General features: G+C 40.1%; 1 protein-coding gene across 11 annotated transcripts in view; it reads right to left on the reverse strand.

The window, feature by feature from the left end:
• Window positions 1-259: 259 nt before the first annotated feature.
• The window catches only part of ERICH3 (glutamate rich 3), a 109,745-nt gene continuing 92,488 nt past the window's right edge, over window positions 260-17,516 (reverse strand). For 10 of the 11 annotated variants that reach the window (XM_045477863.1, XM_045477862.1, XM_045477861.1 and 7 more), the window contains 3 exons: window positions 11,236-11,361; window positions 5,138-7,545; window positions 1,911-4,464 (listed from right to left, as the gene is read on the reverse strand). In XM_045477863.1, coding sequence (XP_045333819.1) covers window positions 5,156-7,545; window positions 11,236-11,361 — 2,516 coding nt within the window. In that variant the 3' untranslated portion in view covers window positions 1,911-4,464; window positions 5,138-5,155. Of the gene's footprint in view, window positions 1,655-1,910; window positions 4,465-5,137; window positions 7,546-11,235; window positions 11,362-17,516 lie in introns of those variants that run through there. The other variant, XR_006712383.1, reaches the window with a different exon arrangement.

Here is a 17,516-nt window from a genome sequence, read left to right on the forward strand (position 1 = left end):
CAAAAATAAATAAACATTAAAAAAAAAGATGGTGACTTCTATTTTTAATTAGTTTGTGTATCTGTGAACGGATACTTTTACACTAAATGAGAGTGTTGACCATCAGTTCTATTGCATTTTCTGTTTTATTCGTATAGGTGAACAAATGTCGGATTTGTGCACGTTGCATAAGAGATGGGAGTGGAAGCGGTTTGGTGTATTGTGCTGCAATATCTTCTCCGACCTCCTTCTGAGTGATTTGCCAAAAACCACAGACTGATCAAATACCAAAACTTATTTTAATGGCTTATCAGCTGATAACTCAATTAAGTCCTCAGTTGGTTTTCTTGAAAACAAAGAATTGAAAACCACTTGACTTTCACAAGGATTCGTTAACCAGTCACTGAGGTCATTCCCATTCTCAATACCTACAACCATATTTCAAATTGTTCAGCATTTGTGACATTCCAGAGACCACACAGAAAGTTGGTAAATGAACGAAGACTTATGATGACACCTATGGTGAAGAGAGAACAGGAACCTGGCAAAGGGAGACCTTGAGTGCAGGCTAGTTTTCAAGTCCATTTTATGACAAAAGTGCATGTGGAGGCTGAACACTTGGAAAGTAGCCTTGCCTGTGAATCCTTTGAAAAGCTTCATTTCCCTTCAGGGGACCCCCACGCCAGCTTGAAGATCTCTGTCACATTAGTAACAAGCTCCTGAACAAGTAAGAGATTTCTCCTATAATTATTTTCTTTAGTGTAACCTTTAGTTATAAGTAGATATTTAATAAAGACCAGGAAACATTTCACAAAGGAGGCAGAGAGCTGTGTCTTAAATAGATTTTGGCTCCAGAATCTCTGTCCCAGGAATCTTCCATGTACTCTTGTTTCCCTAATAAAACATGGGGGTATTGCATCATTGCAAAGTATTGTAAGGGTTGCACAGATTAAATAGTCTGAGACTTCTGGAAGGAATTTCAAAAAAGAATGTGTATTTCTCAAATAATCCAGCATTTTATCTTACAGAATTTATATTTCCCTTTATAGATTTCCTGTCACAGGGCACAGTATTAAAAGAAAGGAAAACACCTAACAAAGTAAGAAGAAGGGTGAGTTTGAGAGTCACTTTGAAAAAAATTCTAGTTGTATTTATTCCCTGTTCCCTTGTACCTCTTGCTCCTGGCTGTGGTGACAGGGAGATTCTTTTAAAGGACACAATCAGGTGGTATAGAAGACTGGAAGGAAATATTGTCCAAGGTCAGAAGTGGCCTCTCCTGGTCTGTCCTTGATGCTGCTGGAATATTTCACGTATTAGATGAATCTTTAAGGCTTTCTTTTCTTTTCTCAAACAATCATTTTCCAGGGGCAATAATTGTGGCAAAATTATTGGTCTTAGAAATTTTAAGGAACTCAACTATACTTCAAACTTATAACAAAGAATTTATAAAGCCATAGAAAAGGCTTAATTAAAAAAATAAGTAGCCTATTCTGCCTATCTTTACTTTGGTTGTCTACTTTTCTCTCTTCAATTATTTAAATAATTTACCATATTCTTTGGCTGTAAATATAATTCCCTTCTTGCTGATACAGTATATATTAATGAGATTTGTTCTTTCCTCTTCTAAGCCACCTGAATACATCATTTAAAAGAAGTTTCCTGTCACTGTAGCCAGCTGTAAGAGATAAAAGAGAACAGGGAATAAATACAGTTGGAATTCTTTCAAAGTCACTCTCAAACTCACCCTTCCTTATTTTCTCTGTAAGTTTTTTCTCCCTCCTTCTACAAGTAAACAAAAACATGTATAAGTGTGCATATAGTATCTTAGTATCTGTTAAAACATCTCTTCCTAGAAGATAGTGTGCAAGATGAAAAACATCAGTGTTTGGGGTCAGAAGACCTGAGACCGACCATGATTTTAGACAAGAACATGATTTTGAGCTTTTATTTACTTATTTATGAAATGGTGATAATTTTCCTAATATTATCTCATGTATATGAAAGACATGTTTGAATATAGACAGTCAATATAAACAGCTCAATAAACTAATTTTCTCTGCTTTATGGAGTCTAAACTTTGTAATGAAAGGACAAAGAAGGATGTTCAAAGTCTAATCTTATGGATAAAGAATCATTCACATATCTTATCTGTAAACATATAGTTTGTTTATGCTTTTAATGATGAAACTAGGGGAAAAATCAGTTCAGTTTCACATACAGTTTTATCAACATAGTATTTGCAGAGAAAGAATTAATTCATTTAATCAAAATATCACAACACTGAATTTCACACTTAAACCCACATGCAGATTGTAGAATTATGTTGCAGAATGTTTTGACGGAATGTGTTAAATATAAAAATAATTCAATGCAATTTCCATTTAGCACATTGTACAAAACTCATTCTTCAATGGAATTAACAAGTTTACAATCTTTCCCATAAGGTGCTATGTATTCACAGTGCTCTGTGGCATTCAGGTTGAGATCAGGAAAAAATACTGTAGAGCTCCACAGTAATGCAGCTCAGTAATACATGGAATTGGATATAATGTAGATGAAACACACTCATAAAACTTAAGACAGACGATGGAGATCTATGGTATGCTATGGCTGATGTTCAAGCCTCAATGGGGGATGGGGCTGAAAGACCTCATAAACACATCATTGCAGCCATAATAAAATTGAGCTTAATATGAATCCATCACTTTTATAGTGAGTGCCCTTTCCTAGAGAAAGGAAGAGAAATAGACAGAAAAAGAAAGAGAGAGACAAAAAGAGAAAGTTCACAATGCTTCTGCAATCCATTTTCCAACTGAGACTAATCCTCGGTACAATCCATAGTCCACAACAGCAGTTTCCAGACTTTAGAGTACATCAGAATTACCTGGAGGGCTTGTTAAAACACCACTGCGAAGCCCCAGCCACAGAGTTTCCAATTTAATAGGTGTGAGATGAGGGCGGGAATTAGTATTTGGAACAGTACCAGGTGATGCTGATATCCTGATGAAGGGACCACATTTTGAGAACCACGGTCCATTATAGCTTTGATCATTCAACAGCTCCTTTATTAAAATGAAACATACCTAAAAAGATAATATGCCTGGCCCCTAGGGACACAGAGTGTAGGGCAGCCAGCATAGATTATATGATGATTAAGAGCAGCTCTTCTCAATTTTAGCTCCACAGTAGAATCAACTGAATTTCAAAAACAAACAAAAAAAAAAAACCCAAAAAACAAAACAGCTGACATCGACACCCATCTAAAACTAATTAAATCCAAATCTCTGGGGGAGGGGGCCAGGGGTTGAATCATTCATGAAAGTACTCCACGCAAGTCTAATGTGTACTCCAGCTGGAGAATCACCGCTTTAGGAAATTTTGTTTCACCTCCTCATGTGAGAAAAGATGGCCAAACATATGTGCCCTTTAGGGTACTGCTATATGAACAAAGATGTCTTCAAGGAAATCGAAATCTCCAGTAGGCACGCTGATGCACAACTACTTCTAGTAATATCAAGGGGTAATTTAGAAAGTGATTCTGACTGTTGATTTACAATGCCCTGCAAGGTTAGTTCACAGGTTTGAAATAACAGAACTTGGGAAGGTGAGCAGCACATTAATTTAATCCAAGTTTCTTTTCCATCAAATGACATCAACCAAAGAATCTAGAGTTTAGAATGTTGGTGTATGTGCTCATGTGCACTGTTTACCTGCTATAATTATTGCTACTCATTTCAGTCAGCTAAATTATTTATTATTTTGATTTAAATTTGAATGGACCTATAAATAAGGCCCCCAGGGACAAAATGCCACAAGCATTTATGTCTACCTCAGAAAGCAGAAGTACAGAAACCCACACACACAAAAACAAAGGGCATTTTGAAATAAGATTGCCACTTTACCCTTCTGGTATAAATAGGATGAATGACTATTCCTAAATGTAAGTGAATATACGTGCCATAGAACCCCTTCCTGGGAGGATTTACAGGGTTAGAGCAATCCTAGTACTGAGTGTTCAAGGAAGGACCTTTAGAGCTCATTCTCACAAATCAAGTCATTAACGCCCCAAGCCACGGACTTGAAATAAAACTCTGATGTTTGAAACTGGGACTAATATTTGATTAGAAATAAAAAGGAATTTAAACAGATGTGAGGACTGAGCCTTTCAGGTGCTCTTTGGTAGAAGTCAAACACGTGAGAACCATCAGTTTGGTTTGAACAGAGACACGTTAGCCATGTTGAATACGTAACAGCCTCACCGCCCTCCATTAGGAACCAGTGCCCCTAGAGAGGGTCCTACAGATCTACTCAGCTATTCTCAAGGTGTTCACCATGCTACTGACCAGCACTGCCAGATTGGGAACCAGCTCAGACAAGCACAATGATTTTTTTTTTTTTTAAATAAAATCTAAAGTTCTAGTGAGACGATTGGGTGCATCTTTCCCCACTCTTTCAGTCTTCTGGAAGACATATCTTTGAAATATCCTGAAAAATAATAAAAAGGATAGAACTATGAGTAAAATCACTCAGGGTAGTAGAAACAGGCACTTAAGGACATGAGGGCATCAAGGAATTAGCAGGAATGCAGGAAATGCTAAAAAAATATTTTTGGCCTTTAGTTACAATCTTCAATATTTTACATATGTTTTCATAATTTGTATATATTTTTAATATTGTCATATATTTTATAATTTATGCAATATCTATATTAAACTTCACAAAAGCTGCAGAGGTGAAGGCAGAGAGCCCATTGCAAGGCAAATAATCACAGCCATCCTTTTAACCACTAAAAGGGAAATGAATTCGGGAACAGAGAGTGATTCTTTTTGTCTGTGGTACATCCCTGTGGCCCATTCTCTTGATTTCATCTCTGGAGCCCCGAAAAGGAGCCACGGATTTCACACTGCAGAGAGCTGTGCCCGCAGAGCAGTGTGACTCAGGGGCAAAAGGAGTAGAAATGGGTCGGGGGTACATGTTGGCTCCACCTGTGCCTTACCCAGCCTCTGTCGTCCTGGGCTTAGGGTTAAGCAGCACAGAAGTGAAGCCGCTGTGTGCAGCTGCGTGCAAGGACTGATGAGGCTTTGAGCCCGCGGGGAGAGCAGGGGACCTCAGGTGGGGAATCTGTTTAGTCCTGCGAACAGAGCAGGCTTAAACTCACCTTCTGCCACAAAGTCTCTTAGGCCTTCATGTTGCTCAGGGAGACATCTGCGTTCTCACTTTCTCTTTCTCTGTCTGCACTGTAAACTGCTTGCTTCTCTTGGGTTTCAGGGCAATCAGGCTTTGCAGGGAGTGTTTCCACCCCCTGTAGACTCTCTCTCCCAGGCTCTGACTCCCTCCCTGGGGACATTCTCAGGCTGAATTCCTTAGCTGCACCCAACTCCTGCTCCCTGGCACAGCCCTCCAGGCCTGCCTCCATGCCCACCGACTCTGCTCCCTGCGTGGGATCAAGTCCCCCACCCTCTGGATCCTGCCCTAGCTGTGGGGCCTTCCCTCCGGGATCCGAAGGGTCTCGTGGAGCCCCCACCCAGGTCCCTGTCACCATCTCCACGGCAGCCACCTCCCCCCTGCCCAGCGCTGTTTCCTCTACCACTTCCACCTTCTCCGCAGCTGCCATTTTCCCCGGTAAGTCATCCACTTCGTGCCGAGGCCCCTTGCCAGCAACATCTGACAAGGAGGAGGCTTTATTTGCCTCTGTTTTCCCCTCAGCAGTCTTCACATCTGCCAACACCTCCCTCTTCTCCTCGGTGGCCGTTCCTGCCGCTTCCCTTGGGTGGAGATCTTCATCAGCAACCGCCACTCCCCCTTGCAAACTCCCAGCCCCGTCTGTGTCCCCATTGGCCATCACTCCTGTCCCCAGGGGGCACTCTTCATTAGCCTCCTCTTCTGGGTCCCCACCCATAGCTTCTTCACTCAGCTTTTCTGCCTTCATGCAGTCTTCCTCAGAAACACCATCGGTCATCACTGTGACCCCGGCTCCTTGCTGCCCCTGCACGGGCCCTTCCTTATCCCCGCCTTCCAATCCTGCCAGGCTATCTTGATCTTTGGCTGCACACTCCTGGGCCTCACCTGTAGCTGTGGTTATCACCTGGGGCACCTGCCCCTTTCCCGCTAGCTCAGTTTCAGGAGCTCCTAACACCCCCTCCCCTTCAGGGCCTGGCCCCTGGTTCTGCCCTGAGGGAGCCCCGTCCTCCTGGGGGAGCAGCTCTGCTCTGTCTTTGGGCTCTGGGTCCTGGGCTTCCCTCAGTCTTTCCCCTCCTTCCTCTCTCCTCAGAGCTGTTGTGTCTTCCAGTGACTTTTCATCTGCGGGTGCCGCTTCAAACATGGTCATCTCTATGTCTTTCAGTGAATCTCCTCCTTGCAGCCCTGTGTCTCCAAGTGATTCGGATGCCCCCATGGGTGCCTCACCCTCAGCATCACACTCCATTTCAACTGGGGGGACTTGTGTCTCTTCCTCAGGTGTCACTTCCTTCACGGTTCCCTGCTCTTCCCCTTTAAAGTTTTGCTCTTCTTCTAAAATGTCTTCACCCTGATGTGCATTTGCCCTCCTCACCTCTCCGCTCTCAGATTCAGTTTCCTCCAGAGGTTCCTCTGGCCTCTCAATTTTCCTCTTCTCTCTCGCTACACCTAATTCCTTGGGTAACATTTCTTTCCTGTCATCTTCTTTATTAGATTCTGGCTCAGTCTCAACCTCCTCCTTTTCAGCATCTTCCTGACAAAGCTCTTCCAGGCTGTCCTCCAAAACTCCCATCCGGGGAGCCTCAGCCTTCTCAGAAGTTGAGGAGCTCAAGGGTGTCTGCCTTCCCATAACTACCTTCCTTTCTTTGGCTGGTTCTTCTCCCCCAAGCACTGCCTCTTCTGAACCATCCTCTCTCTCAGATGCAGCATCTTCCATGGCTCCCAGGTCCTCTACCTCTGTAGATGCTTCCTCTTCACTGTTCATCACATCAGGCTTTTCAGGCCCTGCCTCACTCATGGCCTCCCCTCTCTCAGCCTCTCTCATTTCCGTTGTCACTGCCTCCCTCGGGGCTGCTGCCTCCTGCACACACTCTAAGTTCACAGCCGCTGCCTGGCTTGCAAACACTGTCTTCTCCAAGCCCTGCTCCTCCTCAGCAGCCACCTTCTCTGTCTCTAGCACTGTAGGCAGCAAGGCCCCCCCTTCAGGAGCCTCATCCTGACCTTCATGCAGACCTCCAGAGGCTCTGGCTGCTTCTTTCCCCCTGGGGCTTACCTCCTCTTTACCCAGCCTCTTATCCCCTTCTGCTTCTGCCTCAGCCCCACGAGTTACACTCTGAGGGATCCCTCTTTCCTCTGTAAACTCTTCTACTAAGGCTGGCTGCTCTGCTGTTGGCTTCCACTCCCCCAAGGGAACCTCATTAACCCCACTTGTTCCCCACCGTGCTGCATCCCCTTTCCCTTCTATTGTGTCCACATCCCTGTGCTGGGCAAGTTCAGCTTCCTCCACTGCCTCTTTCTTCTCCAGTGTGTCCACTTCCGATGCAACTTGATTGGATTCCTTGTTTGAGTTGAGTGGTACCCTTTCCTCCAACACAAAATTCCTATTCAGTGCTGCAAAATAAGGTTAGAAAGCAAGGTTGCTTTAATCAAAGTGCACAGGGAAGAGAGATTCTGTATAATCATACATGAGATATATATATATATATATATATATATATATATATATATATATAATATCAAGGAGCCACTGATATATATAAAACATTTCCTCGATTCTAGGATGCCATCGACTACATCATGCACCATGGTTAAATAATGGCTCTTTGTGATGAAAAGAAGTGCTATCAATTTAATGGACACATTGATATTAAAGGAAAATTGAATATCAGAAATGTTAAAAACAAACAAAACCCCCATATCTTACAGTAATCTCTCTCTCTCATGCACACACATACCCCTGCACACACACACACACACACACACACACACACACCTCCTACTTTCATTTGAAATATTAGGACTTGCAGAAAAATACACAATAAGAAAAATAGTTTTTCACTTCTTAGAAATCATTGTTCCCTATAGCATCATAATATGCCTGTCCTCGGCCTGTGTTTCTTGTACTCGTGTGGGCATTCGGCAACACAATCACAAAAATACAGTGTGAGCTGATTATTATCCCACACATTACTCCCACATTTTAAAGCTACTATATCTAGATTTAGTCATCAAATAACTTTATAGCTCAAGGTAAGACTTTTTACTAAAGACGCCAATTTGTATTATAGGTCAGGATACCTCCCATCTAAGTTCAGAAACTGATTTGCCTTTGGCAAAACAGGATCACAGAACAAGACAGGACTTTGTAGTCTGGGACAAATTTCAACATAAATAACCTTCTTGAAGTTATTTCATAAGTTCTCATCCATAATTCCCTGGCAAATCTGGGTGTACTAGCCATCATACTTCAATAAATGTAAGTTCAGTATGTTTCTTAAAAGCTTCAAATACATTTCTTACTATTTAACAAATACATGCATTTCTGTTGAAATGACCCACACAAAATAAATAAAGGTATGCCGTGCCAAATACCCAAAGCATTTAAATTTTCCAACTGTAGAATAATATTTAGGGAGATAAGAACTTCTAAAATGGTCATCTTAATAATTTCGCCATCAATCTAATCTTTTTCATTTATAGAGGCCCCTGGACTAGATACTATAGGTTATCACACCAGTGTGTCAACCTCCAAATTATATAAACTTATAAAGTGGGCAAATGTGTCTTCCTCATATTTTTTATTGCTTGGCTTTTTGGTTAGCCATCTAATCCTCACCCCCCACCCCACTGCCAACAATCTTCCAGAAACCTAAAGCCCTGATCTTCTTCCCTATTCTGATACCCCATTCAGGACTGTCTTATCATTCCATTTCCTAACACAAAACACAGCTGTCCTTTGTGGCATTTCCTTGGTCTCTTGCAGCTATTACAATAAGCCATTTTGAAGTAAGGCAGTGATAGCTGATATTACATTCCCCTTAAAAATATATTTGGGAGGTAACTTTTGATGTCTTCTTTCAAAGAAGTAACAGAAATTTCAGGCCTGTCAGTAAGGTTGGTGCTGACTTTTATAGGTGGTCCTCAGCATGTCACAGCAGTTATTTACTAAATTGTACCTAAAAGCTGCCAGAGGGAAATGTAGAGCCAAATGTTCATTCAGAGAACACGTAGCCAATTCATCTGAATTTTATTTCATTATTCATATTTCATTTCATCGGTCCATTGTATCTCATTGTAGATTATTACTGGATTTAAAACAAAATTAAATTAAAACAGAGTGTGTCAAGTCTCTTTAATAGTATATTTGTTGCTATTCAAATTCTTGCATGAAAGTATATTAATAAGTCAGTTATGAAAAACATTTAAATAAAATTCTCTGTTTTGCTAAGCTAGCCTTTAAATTTATGGATTAATTAAAGAACATTAAGGAAAATGGGGGAATAAAACTGCCTAGCCACCATATAATAATATACTGTGCCTAAATTCTGGGAGAGAAAGGGCTAATGGCATCCAGCTGAGCTATTATATGAACACGAACACCACGGGGGAGTCAGACATGACATTCCTGAGGTAAGAGAGAGAAAGTAATTGAAATCCTTCTAAGAAGTATCAGTATGAAAACATGACATGTTTTTGGATAGTAACATCATGGACTTTTGGGGGAAAAGGAACATAAGAGAGCAAGCAATATTCATAAACAGAGGCAATTTGATTTAGTGGAATGAGTGTGGACTTCAGGGTCAGATAGATCTGGACGAGAACATCAGCTCTGCCACTTCTATGTGTGTGAACTTAGGAAACGATACCTCTCTAAGCCTTCATTCTTCTATCCATAAAATGGGAATAGAAATGCTTGACTCAAGAATCCTTGTGATAGTAAACCATAAAATGCTTAGCATAGTTTCTGGCACACAGGAAGCCCTGCCGAGTCTTCCACACTCCTCTTCCACTGCTTACAATAAACCAAATTCTCTTGCTTGAATCAGAGTTGATCAAGAACAACTGCCAGGCCCGCCTTGCAGAACATCTGTGAGCACATTGGAACACCTCTGGTGGAATGCCCACCACAAAGGATTTGAATTCTCTAAGCCCTCGGGCTCCTTCTCCTATAACTTGTCTGCTGCATGTTCAAGCATCACGGGCCCTCTCCACATTACTCAGGGGGAACTGGAGCTCAGGGAACCGGCATATGTGCAAATATCCTTGCTACCATTTATTGTGAATATAATGTCCTTTTTCACTGACCCAGGAGACTTGTGTCTTCTGCTAGCACCATGAAACCATGGCTGGCAAACTTGTTTGCTTGAAAATGGGGTAAAATCTCAAATAACCTCACAGTGCTTAATGACTGTCATTAAAAATTAGAAGTGGGGGAGGGAGGGCGCCTGGGTGGCTCAGTTGGTTGAGCGTCTGACTTGGGCTCAGGTCATGGTCTCTGTGTTGACAGCTCAGAGCCTGGAGCCTGCTTTGGATTCTGTGTCTCCTTCTCTCTCTGCCCTTCCCCCGCTCATGCTCTCTCTCTCTCTCTCTCTCTCTCTCTCTCTCTTTCAAAAAGAAATATTCAAAAATTAGAAGTGGGGGTAATGTGACCATAGGATGAATGAAATGAATAACCCCTCCCCCTATATATACATACATAAATTCAAATCAGGGTGGTTTTAAAAAGCCTGCTACTAAATATGGGGAAACCTGATTTCAAGGACATGGGATGTTTGCCCCAATGCATAGGAGTCATGGTGTGTTGAGTCACTCTAATTGGAAATCTTGCAGCTGGAATACTCACCACCAAGAGCCAAGTCACATGCTGATGGCAACAAATTCTTCCCCAATTTTAAAAAATAAGGAGTTCAAATAAACCATTATGAAATGTGCCTTGGCTCTCCGGGTCTCCAGTGGGTCAGTTAGGCAAATCTTCCTCTCTAGTCAACTGACTGGGAGGCCGACTACGAAATAAGACTGATCTGAAAATCCCTACCAATATTTTGTTTTATAATCTAAAGTCTTTTTTCCCTCCAAACTAGGCACTAATGCATTCAAAAAAGAATAATAACCTTCATATCTGATGTCAGCTTTAAAGCTCCCCTAAGGCCTCTCAACCACCTCCTGCCATCAAATTCATTAGTTGAAAAGAAAATAAAGGTGGAAGAAGGAGGAAGCAAGGGTCGGAAGATGAAAGATGGAAACGAGGCTGTCTTGCAGAGGATTTCTAAAGGTCTTTCCTAGGTAATGATGTGCCCTTACCTGCACCTGTGTCAATCTCTGGCTTCCTCCAGTGCTTCTCCTCCTCGTCTGTGCTGCTAACACCAGGCTCAGTGTCAGAGTGACAGTGGCAGCCAGGTTCCACAGCTTCTGCTACAATCTGCCCAACTGATTGGAGATCACATGAGATATCAAAAGGCATACAAACAGGTCATGGGAACATTGCTGCGCTATTTCATATCATTTCAACAAGTGGGGTTAATTTTAAAGCATTCACATTAAAATGTGACCTTGTTTTTAAAATCTATTAAGATTAAATAGCTTCCAAGCCGTAATTTCAAAAGCACAATGGAAGATCATGAGGTACAGAAATCCATGCAAAGAAGTACTTCAAACAAAAAAGACAATAGCCAGAAGCAGTGACAGATTTCGCAAATGCACATGCAATGAAAAGATTTAAAGAGAGGTTTAGTTGCCTTTTCCTTTCTAGAAATACGTGTTATGGCTTTTATAACACCAATCATCACTGCTCTTTGAAATTGCTGAAACTACCAGAGCTGACTATACTATGAACATTTCATCCATTAGATTTTAGTGATTTGACCCCAATACTCGCTTCCATGTGGACAGAGCAAAAAAGGCTATTGCATGATTCCTATATATTTGACAATAACAGCTGTTGTAGAAATTCCTGTTATCTGCAGCTGATTACTAGTCATGGAACTTCAGAAACACAACAACCTGAGTTCAAGTCCCATATTCCATACTAACTGTGTTACCTTCGGTAAGTTCTTTGACTTAAGCCTAAGCCTCAGTTTACCCATCTGTCAAAAAAGATACCTACTCAGTGGTTATTGGAAGGATTTAAAAAGTAATATATGTAGAGCATGCTTATCTTTCACTTATTAGCAGGTGCCTAAGCATTTAATAAATAATAGCTATGATGTTGATGAGCATGTCTATTATAAGTATAACCACCCAATCTGGTAGGATTCTAGGCAACACTGTAATCTCAATTGTCTTTAGCTTCTGACATGTTCCTGTCTACATCCCTTGCCTATCATCTGATGATCCTTGTTCCTAAATCCCTGACATCTACCATTATGCCACCTTCTGGTTAATTAAAGCTCACTGGAATAACACTAGACCTAGGTCTGCCCTCCCAGATAATATCTCCAAAATACCCTTTCCTTCTTCTCTCCCCTCCTCCCCTCCTCCCTCCCTCTATATCTATATTTCTCTCTTTCTCCCCCTCCCTCCCTTCCTATCTCCTTTCCTTCCCTCTTTTCTTTCTTACTTTTTCTCTTTCTTTCCTCTTACGTATTCTGATTCAATTGACCCAAAGACTATACTTCAAGAATAGAATTAGAATGTGGTCTCTTGCTCACCTTAAGGTGAATTGCTAAGGGGTAGTTACTTACTGATCCATCTGTGTTTGGAAGCAAATAATGAAATGTCTGTGTCATGTGGCTTTTGGGGGAAAAATGGAATGACTTAACTTTATTAATCTTAAGAGAACAAGCATGAAAGTGAAAATAGGTGCATCAAATAGTTCAAATATGTATTCTGTTTAAAAATTTTTTGAACATCAATTTTCCTCATTCATCCAGTATGCCAAATAAAAAAGTTTTTTACAACAATATAGTTTAGAGATGACATCAACTCATGACAATTAGATTATAGTTGGGTTTGTTATCAAGTCAATCTTTATTTTAGGAACATAGTACATATAAGCTAAATATCATCTTGCCCACTATAATAATGTTAACAGTATATAACTAATGAGTTTAAATAAGCAGTGTTTTATGTCCTGGTGTATAAATTTGCTTGGCTGATTTCTTAAATAGAAATCCCAAAGACGGTGGGACAGGAGTATGGGAGCAAGTCTGATTTCATAGCAATTACTTGAAGCTTTGTTTCATCAGAGCCAATGAGACATCTGGATTTTTTTCTAAGTAACCTGTAGACTATAAAGGAATATGGTTTATTATATAAATATGGAGTCATTAGGTTGTACACCTAAAATAATATAATGCACATTATACCTCAATAAAAATTTTTAAAGAAATATGGTTTACAATAATAATAATAAAAAATGATTAAAATACACAATTAGCAACTATTGAACCAAAGACTATTCTAAGAAGCCAAAAGGTATTAGCATAATGTGGAAATGACAACTCACTCAGAATGGACAGTGAAGCATGTAGTCACTCTGTCTCAGGACTGTCATCAGCACCTGGCCACGTCTGCTGGCTTGCCCCTGGAGGGTTAGGCTTTGGAAGTAGATGAGAAGGCTTTTGGAAGTAGATGTATAGTTAGGTGATGCCTGCTTCAGATTTAGCAAGAATGGGACCCTGGCCTGAGCATCAAGGACTTATTAGGTATGAGACCAGAAAAGGCCTCACTTGGTCATTTTTTCCTCAGATGTTCTGAAACTGAAACTTAAAAGCAAGAACTTGGCCAGGGTCTAACCTTGAGGGTTTCTACACAGAGGAAAGGACTGTGCACGCTGATCCCTGGCACCAGCAATGTGACACATCACTTTGTGTCCTTAACTACTTAGCTCTTCACCCCCAAGGCTCCTCTCCTTCCCTCTCTCTAAAGATGACCATTAAAAGCAAAGGTAACTGTCAGTTCTCATAGCCTTCATAGCAAAATAGAAGAGGCTCACACAGAGAATTTCTTAGAAAAGCACCTTTTCCACTCAAATGATGTAGAATATTTTAAGATGTTTTTTAAATACCAAAATATTATCTGATAATGTGAGCTTTTTCATTATGAAAACATTTTAAAATAATATATACAATACTTTCCTTAACTAGGGAAATATTCTTACCTAAAACCTTAAAAGACTATAAAGTACCAAAAAGAAAAAAAAAGGGGTGCCTGTGTGGCTCAGTCAGTTAAGCATCTGACTTCCACTCAGGTCATGATCTCGCAGTTTGTGAGTTCGAGTCTTGCATTGAACTCTGTGCTGACAGCTCAGAGCCTGGAACCTGCTTCAGATTCTGCGTCTCCCTCTCTCTCTGCCCCTCCCCTGCTCACGCTCTGTCTCTCCCTCTCAAGAATGAATAAACATTAAAAAAAATTTTTTAGGTGGATTAAAAAGAGTGGGTTCTGTGTCTTTGTCTCTCTCTGCCCCTCCCCCACTCATGTTTTCTCTCTCTCTCTCTCTCTCTCTCTCTCTCTCTTTCGAAAATAAATAAAACATTTAAAAAATATCCTAGTTTCACCATTCAGAACTACTAGTTAACATATGGGTGAATCTATGTATTTTTTTAGCCTCCTCTTAGTATAGATAGCATTTTTACCCCATTTTATTCATTTACCAATGTATTGTGACTATTTCCACATATCATCAAATAAAAAAAGATTCTTCAGTAACTGCATAGAATGTTCTAATAAGTTTTTACTAAAATTTGGCTAACCAGGGGTGCCTGGGTGGCTACGCTGTTTAAGCGGCGACTTCAGCTCAGGTCATGATCTAGTGGTTCACGAGTTCGAGCCCCGTGGGCTCGAGCATCAGGCTCTGTGCTGACAGCTCAGAGCCTGGAGCCTGCTGCAGATTCTGTCTCCCTCTCTCTGCCCCTCCCCAGCTCATTCTCTTTCTCTCTCTCTCTCTCTCTCTCTCTCTCAAAAATAAATAAAACATTAAAAAAATTTGGTTAGCCAACTGCCTGCTGTTAAATTTTGAGTTATTTCTATTTGTGCGTGTGTGTGTGCATGTGATTAGAAAGCTATTTTAAATACCACTTATAATCATTTTTGTATTTTTTTCTGACTATTCCCTTAAGGCAAATTCTTGGAATTGGAATTGCTGGCTCAAAGAGCGTATTTTTGGAAGCTTTGATACATGTTTTTTATATGTTCTTCAAAAAATGAGGTATCAAAACTAACAACTTCACCTGTAATGATGAAAGGCCGTATGTCCCCATGCTTTGCCAACAATGCCACAATCTCCTCCAATTATTTCTATATTTGATAATTTTGTAATTGAAAAGTGGTGACAAGAATAGAGTTTTCACTATTAGTAGGCAAGCTTTCTAAATACATTCCTTCTTCTCTGCTTGTTTTGAAACAAAATAAACTGATCCCATCTGAAAAAATGCTAAAATCCTGAACATTTCAGTAGCAGGAGAAAGTTTTGCTAAGAACTTCTCATCTTAATTTTAAGAAGGTATGAAGTCCATAAAGGCAAAGTGAAGACATATCCAAGTTTATCCCAAGTTCTGGGTCACCTTGAAAACCATCCGTGTGTTTCAATTGTTCTTTGCGTGGCCAATCAATTACATTCCCAGCTAGTCACCATGACAAACTTCATGACTAACACCATCTACCTACACAGTAAAGATGCTCCTGTGTTACCTCCGGCATTGAAACATGGCCCACACAAACCCAGGATTAATTATAAACTCAAGACCACAGCTGTTCGGAGATAACAGCTGCAGAGAGCTAAAGTCTGTCTTCCACACAGTAGCTAGACTAATCTTTCTAAAACTTCCAGATCATGGCATCTGTATGCTAAGACTTTTCCAGTGGTTTCCTATCTCAGAATAAAATCCTCCCTTTGGCATACAAGTTCCCCCCCACCCCACCTTACCCCCATCATCTTCCCCCACTTTCTGTCTCTCCCATTCTGATCCTGTCACACCAGCCTCCTTTCCGGACCCTTCACTCAGCAACTATGCTCCCCATATTTAGAGTTTCAATTTGTTATTCCCTCTGCTTCCTGTGCTCTTTCTTCAGATGACCACCCCTTTCTCAAACCATTACTCTGCCCTCTTCCCCTGATTTATTTTTCTTCTACACTTAGTCCAGGATACCTCATTACTTGTTAATTTTTTACTGCTCAGGTATATCTCTCACTACAACATAAACTCCGATACAGGCAGGGACTTGATGATGTTCACACCAAGAACAGTGTGGCATAAAGCAGATAACCAAAACATTTATTGGCAGACCAAATCTATTAGAACAAATAACTGTGTGCTTTCACAATTCATCCAGAAATGGTATTTGGACTGCAAATCATAACACATGATTGTCTTGTTCTCTCATCAGGACCATCTAACTTGCCTGCATGATGATCAAACTGAATATTACTTTAGCCATAACATTACTTAGGTTTATATTTCCTAGCCAAGCACTATGACATCTTCCCATTTACATATAAATATATATTTTACTTTATATTACAGTACTCTATTCTTAATATTTTATTTATATTCGTGATGTATAAATTATATTAACCTCACAAATTAATCTACCTTAATTGTTCCGCCATTACAACATAAAACAAAGATCGTGTCATAATGCATTAATACAGCTTAAACTGAAAATAACAGAGAAAAATAATACATAAAAATAACACTGTGCCCTATCATATTGAATTACTTCCCAAGGACACTATCTCATTGTAGCTAGCAATTATAATCTTTCACTTTACCCACTTCACTGCATATAACACATCGTTTATATCAATTCATCTGATTTGTTGGTGACAAAGCCCAGTTAATAATGTGAGATATAACATAGAAGGAAAATATCACTTTACATTATCAATCTGAAAGGTACGTAGGCACTGAATATAGCACTTTACTACTTTATCCACTGCTTTGATTTTAGGTAAAAACAATTCAGATTAAGTTGTGTTACTTTGGACACTACAAAACATCATTAACTGAATGTAATTTTTATAGCCCACAGACCTATTCTTAACATAATCACGGTTTTTATTCTAAATCTGGTTGAAAATGATTAATTTGGCACCATACAAATATGAGAGATAATCTTCTACACATTACCTCAGCCCCCATTTTGACCTAAGGTTCTAATCAGAGATCTAAGTAAAATAGTACACATTTCAATCTTTACCACGCCTTCTAATCTAATTTACATAAGCTGTGTTTTGCAGCATAGTCACCTGTGTGACCTTCACTTCAAGCATTAACTTCGGTTCCATCCCTCTCTCCCTGAGCCATCTAACTGAAGGCTCAATTAAGAAAAAGGAACTAGCCATAACCTCTTTGCTTGGCATCAAGCAAATCAGGACCCAGTTTATTTTATCTGAAATTTTCTTAGAATGTTTATTCATGTAAGGGTCTTTGAGACTATTTATGACTTCTATTAATCTGTTATTTTAAGTATTTACAAATTCATTGTATCATTTCCTTGTATATACTTAAAACATCGGCACCCAAGTGTTATAATCTATGCATCCTTGAATTTTGATAGTATTAATCCTTCTACATCATTAATCCTTCTGCATCCTGAACATTTTACATGGTTTTTTGTTTGGCTGGTTTTTGTTTTTGTTTTTT

This window comes from Leopardus geoffroyi, chromosome C1, assembly GCF_018350155.1.
Source record: "Leopardus geoffroyi isolate Oge1 chromosome C1, O.geoffroyi_Oge1_pat1.0, whole genome shotgun sequence".
Lineage (NCBI taxonomy): Eukaryota > Metazoa > Chordata > Mammalia > Carnivora > Felidae > Leopardus > Leopardus geoffroyi.